Here is a 10,224-nt window from a genome sequence, read left to right on the forward strand (position 1 = left end):
TCTTTTTAGGTGTAGTAGATTTTTGGTGAGACAGGCAGAGGGCCCATCTATGTGCGCTTTGGCCTGTCTCATACCAGGGGACTCAGTCCATCTTCGGTGCGTCCACTTGTTCAGCAGACCCTTCATTGACGCGACCGCAACGCATTTGGCGATATCAACTATGGGTTCCGACCCCATCGGCACATTCGCGGATCCCAGTCTGGCAAGAGAGTCCGCTTCCTCATTATCTGCATGGCCTGCGTGGCCAGGTATCCAGAAGAGATGGACCCTGCAGCCAACCTGCACCAGTTTTTTCAGGACTTTTATGCACTCTAGTACAAGCTTGGAGCTTACCTTTGCGGCCGGGAGAGCCTTAATGGCAGCTCTGCTGTCCGAGAGCCACCTAGAGATATAACAGAGGGCGTGCCAAAGTTACGTCTGCTCGTGAATAGTAGGAGCTCTGCTTTTTTGGGGTTAATCCTGAGACCCCCCGAGAGGCACCATATGTCCACCATACGCAGGGCTCTCATCATAGGGCCCTGCATTGAGACGGCGTCTTTCCCCGGGCAAAGGATTACCAGATCATCAGCGTAGGCCTGTGTGTATAGGCCAGCATTGTTTAAAAGATTTATCAGGCTGTCGACCACAGGGCACCACAAGGTAGGGGACAATACTCCTCCCTGCGGGCAGCTCCTAGCCGCTAACGTTTCGACAATCTTGTTGTTGAGCTGGGCAGATACATGACGTTTCGAGAGCATGGCCTCTATCCAGCTAACCAAATAGGGTTCTGAGCCACGACTCTCGAGTGCTTGGCAGATTAATGCGAAAGGAATGTTGTCGAGCGCCCCTTCGATGTCTAGAAACGCACCCAGACAGGCCTTGCCACTAGCCAGAGCACCCTCCACCTTCCTCACAAGGTGGTGTAGGGCCAGGTTCGTGGATTTGCCCGCCTGATAGGCGTATTGGTGCACATGCAGTGGTTTTTTGACCAGGATGCTTTCCTTAAGGTACCGATCAATCAGCCTCTCCATCGCCTTCAGCATAAAGCTGGTAAGGCTGATAGGTCGGTACGATTTGGGATCTGTAAAATCGCTTTTTCCGGGTTTCGGAATGAAGACGACTTTCACTTGACGTTATAACTTTGGGACGTAGCCCTGAGCAAGGGACGTCCTGAATAGTCTGACTATGTGTGGGGTTAGTACTTCTAACCCGTTTTGCAAATCACATGGATATAATCCATCCATGCCCGGAGATTTGAAGGGGGGAATGTCTTGATTGCCCATTTCGCCCTCTCGTAGGTAATTATTCTTCTAGCAGTCTCGAACTCTAAGCGAATCGGAGCCCGAGAACAGCTAGGAGGATCGCGAGATGAGTTGGAGTCTGGGAAGTAAGTGCGCAGCATGACCTCCAGTGACTCCCGCTCATTGGTAGTAAAGCCGCCATCTGGAATATGTATTTATATTTTTCGTTATATACTTATAATAAAGTTAGTAGGGATCAGGGGTACTGTTTCTCTACAAAAAATGAAAAAAAGGTTCTCGGTAATTTTGGAATTTTGAATAAATTTTTATTGATAACACCCAAATTGTTTGATATTATGGTACCTTAGTAGTCTCCATCTGTTATTGTCTACGTGTAGTATTTTATAATTGTGGAATAATTTATTATTATTTATATTTTTTGTCTTTTTTTTGTTTCGTTATGTTTTTGCTAACTCTATGTATTTATTAAAGAAAGGAAAGAAAGGGAAAAAGAATGAAAGAAACTTTATCTTCTTTTAGCCTTGATAAAGAGGAAGAATATATATCGTTGAAACCTCAACCAATTAAAAACTTCAGGTTTAATATGTTGTCCCTAATCCCGCTACCTACATTTTCACCATAATTCAATTTATATTAATCAATACTCTTAAATAACAATTTACTTTAAATAACCCCAAGTACAATTTTCTAAATTAATTTATCTCCCAATTTTATATTAAAATTATACTAAAAAAGCGCGTTCAAGGAGCCTTCAGTACAATGCTGTTTCTTTAATGCAGGAAAATAAACAACGATAAATGATGCGCAAAACACGCGACTTTTGGCACATTTGACCTAATATTCCTAATTAATTAGATACCTTGCAAATGTCACTTCCACACGAGATAACAAAACCAAAAAAGAAATTACTCACCAAACACACCGAAGAAATTAACACTCGCCTGCTAACTATTCACACGTCATTTGGTGATAATCAACTTAAGCCATTGCTATAAGAGAGAGACAGCAAACAAAAGATGCTTCAGTTAAACCAGTTTAACTCAACATCAGTCGATTTCTTCTCAGCTTCTAAGATCAACTGCTGAGATGATGATGAGGAATTTCTTATTAGTTTTAGTGGTTTTATGTGGACAAGTGTTTGCCAGTCCGTTTATTCCAGAAGAGTTGGAAGGGCCCCAGGATGAACCAGCTACAACGGGAACTCCTGAGGAGCAAACCAACTCACCTAAAGACTTGTAAGTCACAAAAGGAAATTTGGTTTTAATTTACTTTTTGCAAATACACCCTTTCAGATACGTCATAAGGAAAGTCGTGTACGAAATTGGAATACTAACAGATGTCAACAATAGCTCGGATTTTGATAATAAAACGTAAGTAAGCTTTTGGTATTGTTGTCCCATCTCTTTTACTCCCAACGTATTCTTAGCAAATTTTCTCAGTCTTTAAGATTCTGTTTCTTTTACCCATCTCTCTTGTTTCCTTATTAATATCAATGAGATTGGTATTGGACAAACATAAAGAAAGATAACCAGTTTACCTCCGCCTGTTCATCTCTGTCTATAGATTACTTTTATTTTTGTATGGCCCTTGCATTGCCTTTTTCTGTCTCTTTTACTCCAACGTATCATTTGAAAAAAAAAATCAAATGTCAAAGTGTGAGTAATTTATTTCATATTTTCGTTGGAACAGACGAACTTATACTCAGTAGCTCGGCTACGTCATAATTTCCTCAATAGAATCATTATCAATCTCTTATCTCGTTCTTCTCCATAGCTGAACTACAAGCTGCAATAAAGAAAGTTACTAAATATAACCAGCTCGTTAATTTATCAAAAAAAACCCTCCAATTACTGCCTCTATAAAGAGTCCCCTGTTCAAAATCCGTAGCAAGAGCTGGTTTCTACATACTCTCTCTGTATTTCGCTCCCTTCTTAGTTTCCCAAAACTCTCTTCTTCTCATTTCTTCCTTGCCTTTTAAGAGATACTTCCTCTCAGTTCAAGCTACTATCTTCTCCTCTTTTTTTCCCAGTCTCCTAAGAGGCTCTTCTTCTTAATTTTAATGTGAGGAGAACAACAACCTTGCGTAACCTCATGGTTCAACCCCTCTGCAAAGTATGGATTTCTACTTTACTATTTTTAATTTTTCATTACCATAGATCATTCTGGTCTCTCGAGAGTCAGTGTTTCTTGGTTTCTCTGCACTTCCTTAACCAGGTGTAAGAGAACTGGCGATTTTTCAATTTCCGAAAAGTCTCTTCTTCTTACTTCTTCATTGCCATATATGTTCTGATCTCTGAAGAGTCACTTCTCGGTTCATGTAACCATCTCCTCAAAAATCTTTTGCCAGTTTTTTAAACAGATATCAATGCTTGTCTCTGTCTCCTTCGTTCCAACGTATCCTCTGCAAAATAACTAGCTTCTGCCCACCTTCACCCAAGTTTGGGGGGAGGGGGGACCAGAAAGGCATATGGCAACAAAGAAATAAGAAAAAGAGATAGACTGAGAAGTAGCCAGTTCTTTTTCAAAGGATTCATTGACGCAAAATAGATTGAAGAAAAATATTGAATGAATGAATCTCTAATTAAAGAGGTGCCGTAAGTTTTTTGAGAAAGTTGCCATATCTTTTTTAGTACTGGTTACAGGAAAATTTATATAGTTAACAAAGATTTAGGGTTATTTAGTATCTACCAAAACTGATATAAAACTTCTTGATAGGAGCAACGACTTAGTAGTTACAGAAGTTTGAATTTTGCCTAACGTCTTGGAGCTCTTGGTGCGTCAACCTGATTTCTTCTTGCAATATCGTTTAATCTTGATGAAGTAGGATCATGAAATAACATTCACTTAGTGCACACTGACTTGTTCTGTCACTTTCATATTGGTATTGAAGCCCTAAACTTAATAGCAATCGAGATAAAGGACCTTCAATAAAGTTTTCTGTCATACGCAACGTCCGAACCGAAAAACTACCATATCTTTTTTAGTATTGGTTCTAGGATAATATCTATGGTTAACAAAGTTTTAGTGCTATTTAGTATCTACTAAAACTGATACAAAACCTTTTGATAGGAGCAACGATTTAGTAGTTACAGACGTTTGAATTTTGCCTAACGTCTTGGAGCTCTTGGTGCGCCAACCTGATTTCTTCTTGCAATATCTTTTGATCCTGATGAGGTAAGATTATGAAATAACATTCACTTGGTAAATACTGACTTGTTCTTTCACTTTCATTTCAGTATTAAAGCTCTAAACCTAATAGCAATCGCGATAAAGGACCTCCATTAAAGTGTTCTGTCATAGGCTAGGTCCGAACCGAAAAACTACCATATTTTTTTAGTATTGGTTCTGGGAAAATGTTTATAGTTAATAAGGTTTTAGGGTTATTTAGTATCTACCAAAACTGATAAAAAACTTCTCGATAGGAGCAACGGTTTAGTAATTACAGAAGTTTGAATTTTGCCTAACGTCTTGGAGCTCTTGGTGCGCCAACCTGATTTCTTCTTGCAATATCTTTTGATCCTAATGAGGTAGGATCATGAAATAACATTCACTTAGTGCATAGTGACTTGTTCTTTCACTTTTATATTAGTATTAAGGCCCTAAACCCAATAGCAATTGAGATAAAGGACCTTCAATAAAGTTTTCTGTCATAGGCTAGGTCCGAACCGAAAAACTGTCATATCTTTTTTTGTATTGGTTCTAGAAAAATTTGTATGGTTAACAAAGTTTTAGCGTTACTTAATATCTACCATAACTGATAAAAAACTTCTCAATAGGAGCAACGATTTAGTAGTTACAGAAGCTTGAATTTTGCCTAACGTCTTGGAGCTCTTGGTGCGCCAACCTGATTTCTTCTTGCAATATCTTTTGATCCTGATGAGGTAGGATCATGAAATAACATTCACTTGGTAAACACTGAATTGTTCTTTTACTTTCATTTCAGTATTAAAGCCCTAAACCCAATAGCGATCGAGATAAACGACCATCATTAAAGTTTTCTGTCATAGGCCAGGTCCAAATCGAAAAACTGCCATATCTTCTTTAGTATTGATTCTAGGAAAATTTGTATAGTAAACAAAGTTTTAGGGTTATTTAGTATCTACCAAACCCCATACAAAACCTTTTTATAGGAGCAACGATTTAGCAGTTACAGAAGTTTGAAATTTACCTAACGTCTTGGAGCTCTTGGTGCGCCAACCTGATTTCTTCTTGCAATATCGTTTAATCTTTATGAAGTAGGATCATGAAATAACATTCACTTAGTGCACACTGACTTGTTCTGTCACTTTCATATTGGTATTGAAGCCCTAAACTTAATAGCAATCGAGATAAAGGACCTTCAATAAAGTTTTCTGTCATACGCAAGGTCCGAACCGAAAAACTACCATATCTTTTTTAGTATTGGTTCTAGGATAATATCTATGGTTAACAAAGTTTTAGTGCTATTTAGTATCTACTAAAACTGATACAAAACTTCTTGATAGGAGCAACGATTCAGTAGTTACAGAAGTTTGAATTTTGCCTAACGTCTTGGAGCTCTTGGTGCGCCAACTTGATTTCTTCTTGCAATATCTTTTGATCCTGATGAGGTAGGATTATGAAATAACATTCACTTGGTAAACACTGACTTGTTCTTTCACTTTCATTTCAGTATTAAAGCCCTAAACCTAATAGCAATCGCGATAAAGGACCTCCATTAAAGTGTTCTGTCATAGGCTAGGTCCGAACCGAAAAACTGCCATAACTTTTTTAGTATTAGTTCTAGGAGAATGTCTATGGTCAACAAAGTTTTAGGGTTATTTAATATCTATCAAAACTGATAAAAAACTTCTTGATAGGACCAACGGCTTAGTAGTTACAGAAGTTTGAATTTTACTTAACGTCTTGGAGCACTTGGTGCGCCAACCTGATTTCTTCTTGCAATATCTTTTGATCCTGATGAGGTAGGATCATGAAATAACATTCACTTGGTGCACAGTGACTTGTTCTTTCACTTTTATATTGGTACTTAAGCTCTAAACCCAATAGCAATTGAGATAAAGGACCTTCATTAAAGTTTTCTGTCATAGGCTAGGTCCGAACCGAAAAACTGCCATAACTTTTTTAGTATTAGTTCTAGGAGAATGTCTATGGTCAACAAAGTTTTAGGGTTATTTAATATCTATCAAAACTGATAAAAAACTTCTTGATAGGACCAACGGCTTAGTAGTTACAGAAGTTTGAATTTTGCCTAACGTCTTGGAGCACTTGGTGCGCCAACCTGATTTCTTTTTGGAATATCTTTTGATCCTAATGAGGTAGGATCATGAAATAACATTCACTTAGTGCATAGTGACTTGTTCTTTCACTTTTATATTAGTATTAAGGCCCTAAACCCAATAGCAATTGAGATAAAGGACCTTCAATAAAGTTTTCTGTCATAGGCTAGGTCCGAACCGAAAAACTGCCATATCTTTCTTAGTATTAGTTCTAGGAAAATGTGTATAGTTAACAAAGATTTAGGGTTATTTAATATCTACCAAAACTGATAAAAAACTTCTTGATAGGAGCAACGGCTTAGTAGTTACAGAAGTTTGAATTTTGCCTAACGTCTTGGAGCACTTGGTGCGCCAACCTGATTTCTTCTTGTAATATCTTTTGATCCTGATGAGTTAGAATTATGAAATAACATTCACTTGGTACACAGTGACTTGTTGCTTCACTTTCATATTGGTATTAAAGCCCTAAACCCAATAGCAATCGAGATAAAGGACCTCCATTAAAGTTTTCTATCATAGACTAGGTCCAAACCAAAAAACTGCCATAACTTTTTTAGTATTAGTTCTAGGAGAATGTCTATGTTTAACAAGGTTTTAGGGTTATTTAATATCTATCAAAAGTGATAAAAAACTTCTTGATAGGACCAACGGCTTAGTAGTTACAGAAGTTTGAATTTTACCTCACGTCTTGGAGCACTTGGTGCGCCAACCTGATTTCTTCTTGCAATATCTTTTGATCCTGATGAGGTAGGATCATGAAATAACATTCACTTGGTGCACAGTGACTTGTTCTTTCACTTTTATATTGGTACTAAAGCCCTAAACCCAATAGCAATTGAGATAAAGGACCTTCATTAAAGTTTTCTGTCATAGGCTAGGTCCGAACCGAAAAACTGCCATAACTTTTTTAGTATTAGTTCTAGGAGAATGTCTATGGTTAACAAGGTTTTAGGGTTATTTAATATCTATCAAAAGTGATAAAAAACTTCTTGATAGGACCAACGGCTTAGTAGTTACAGAAGTTTGAATTTTACCTCACGTCTTGGAGCACTTGGTGCGCCTACCTGATTTCTTCATGCAATATCTGTTGATCCTGATGAGGTAGGATCATGAAATAACATTCACTTGGTGCGCAGTGACTTGTTCTATCACTTTAATATTGGTATTAAAGCCCTAAACCCATTAGCGATCGAGATAAAGGACCTTCAATAAAGTTTTCTGTCATAGGCCAGGTCCGAACCGAAAAACTGCCATAACTTTTTTAGTATTGGTTCTAGGAAAATGTCTATAGTTAACAAAGTTTTAGGGTTATTTAATATCTATCGAAACTGATAAAAAACTTCTTAATAGGACCAACGGCTTAGTAGTTACAGAAGTTTGAATTTTGACTAACGCCCTGGAGCACTTGGTGCGCCAACCTGATTTCTTCTTGCAATATCTTTTGATCCTGTTGAGGTAGGATCATGAAATAACATTCAAATTTTTCAATATTTTATTGCTTACTACCTTATCTAAAGAATTTCTTACAAGTTGGAGCATCCATATCTTCGTTCTATGGTTTAATGGCCTCAGGTGAACGCATAAATTAAGGAAAACACTAGCTGGGTCAAATAACTCAGAAAATCTGGTCGAATGCCTTGATGACGTCAAAAAAGACTAGTGTTGTAACAGATGCGGAGATTCTTTATATAGAGATTTACCAGTGATAGACTTAAATTGGTTTGTTGTAGATAACTTGTGAGTTAGTTGATTGATTCACTGAAAGTGAGACAGAATATGGAAGGTCTGGATTAGATAGCTCTCTCTATATACAATCTATAAGATCCTTTGATCTGCTATCTCTGTTTTTCAGCCATGAACAAATTGACGTGTCGTTCTTCGACCCTAGCGACAACGGATCGTTCGTGGACCTGTCAAATATTCCCTTCCCAGTTGAGGCGAACGTCAGTGGAGTGGCCCTGACCGGAATCCTACCGTCAAATTTTGGAAATTTGGTGTTTCCAAACAACGGATCAGTGGCGTCCTTAGAGCAGAGCGCTCTTCCGGTATTCCCGGATAAACAAGTGAAAGTGACCAAAAATATTTCGACCAATGACAAGCAGAAGGGCGTGAACATCTTGTCAGGTGAGAGTGTTTGTTGACTTATCAAAGGCTTTTGATGTCACGCTGATTTTTAGGGATCAATGACATTTTGGGTCTCTCCGACTTGGTTAATACACCAAAGGAGGCGGATGAAAGCAAGCAGACGACTCCAAGTTAGTTTATCTATTTTTGTTAATTTTTTAAACAGATTTAATATATTAATGTTTTAACTAAACATATGATTGGTGCTAATTTTTCGAGTCACGAGCGCGACACGCTAAAACCATTATTAAATAGTGAAACTATTTAGCAATAAATAAATAGTTTATGTTTAGGTGATAATTGTAACCTTGAACCGCTTGTAGCGCTATTAAATTTAACAAAAATCCAAGCGATAAAGTGCGATAGCGCGAATATTTGTTGTTGTCTTCGAAGCTAATGGATTTGTTTATTGAATATGTTAATAATTATAACCGAATATTATTAATTATATCAAATAAGGAAGAAGAAAATCTGGCCAAAGGTCAGCGCCCTCTATATCTAGTTCACGTCTTATTGGCGTATTTGTCTTGTGCAAACAACCTAAAGTTTTCATGCAACTCTGAACACTTTAAGGGTGGCAAATTATATAGAAAGAATTGAATAAGTGGTGGATCTATTTTCCACTATTTTTTGTCGCTTTTTCCAGGTTTCGGAATGAAGACGACTTTCAATTGACGCCATAACTTTGGGACGTAGCCCTGAGCAAGGGACGACCTGAATAGTCTGACTAGGTGTGGGGTTAGTACTTCTAACCCGTTTTGCAAAAGGCATGGATATAATCCATCCGTGCCCGGAGATTTGAAGGGGGGGAATGTCTTGATTGCCCATTTCACCCTCTCGTAGGTAATTATTCTTCTAGCAGTCTCGAACTCTAAGCGAATCGGAGCCCGAGAACAGCTAGGAGGATCGCGAGATGAGTTGGAGGCTGGGAAGTGGGTGCGCAGCATGACCTCCAGTGACTCCCGCTCATTGGTAGTAAAGCCGCCATCTGGAAGTGACAGCGACCCCAATTTAGTTCCGGGTTCCTTGGACAGTACTTTGCACAGTCATGCTGCGGATGGTGTGTTTTCAACGTCATCGCAGAACCGCCTCCAGCACTATCTTTTGGAGTCCCTGAGTGTCTTTTTATACTGCCTTTGAGCTGCGTGGAATGCATCCCAGTCAGTAGCAAGCTTAGTGCGCTCAGCCCTGCGAAGGAGCTGATGCGTAGTGTCACGGTGCTTTTCCGTGTTCCTGTTCCACCAGGCATTCTTGCCATTGGCGGGTCTCCGTCTGAGGGGACAGCTGCCCTCGAATGCCACGACTATCGCACGAGTCAGGTTGACAGTCCTGATCTCTGTGTCGGCCGGAAGTGTGTACCTTGCCGGCATGTCCGCAAGACCACCGACTAGTTCCTCTCGAAATTGGTCCCAGTTAGTGCACCTTGGGTTTCTGTAGGCTGGAGTATCGCACCGAGCCTGCTTCTTTGATTCAAAAAGAATGTGCCTGTGTTCCGACATTGTGACCTCGAGAGACACTCTCCATGAGCTGAAAAGGTTCACAGTACTAGGTGAACAGATAATAATAATAATAATAATAATAATAATAATAATAAATGTCTT

General features: G+C 38.8%; 1 protein-coding gene across 1 annotated transcript; it reads left to right on the top strand.

Annotated features, from left to right (window-relative positions):
• Window positions 1-2,249: 2,249 nt before the first annotated feature.
• Window positions 2,250-8,816, top strand: LOC126747333 (uncharacterized). The gene is made up of 4 exons (XM_050455888.1): window positions 2,250-2,476; window positions 2,534-2,611; window positions 8,352-8,623; window positions 8,677-8,816. Exons 1-4 carry the CDS (start codon window positions 2,328-2,330, stop codon window positions 8,757-8,759), a joined length of 582 nt encoding a protein of 193 aa, XP_050311845.1. The 5' UTR covers window positions 2,250-2,327; the 3' UTR covers window positions 8,760-8,816.
• The last annotated feature ends 1,408 nt before the right edge of the window (window positions 8,817-10,224 follow it).

Source organism: Anthonomus grandis, chromosome 19 (assembly GCF_022605725.1).
Source record: "Anthonomus grandis grandis chromosome 19, icAntGran1.3, whole genome shotgun sequence".
NCBI lineage: Eukaryota > Metazoa > Arthropoda > Insecta > Coleoptera > Curculionidae > Anthonomus > Anthonomus grandis.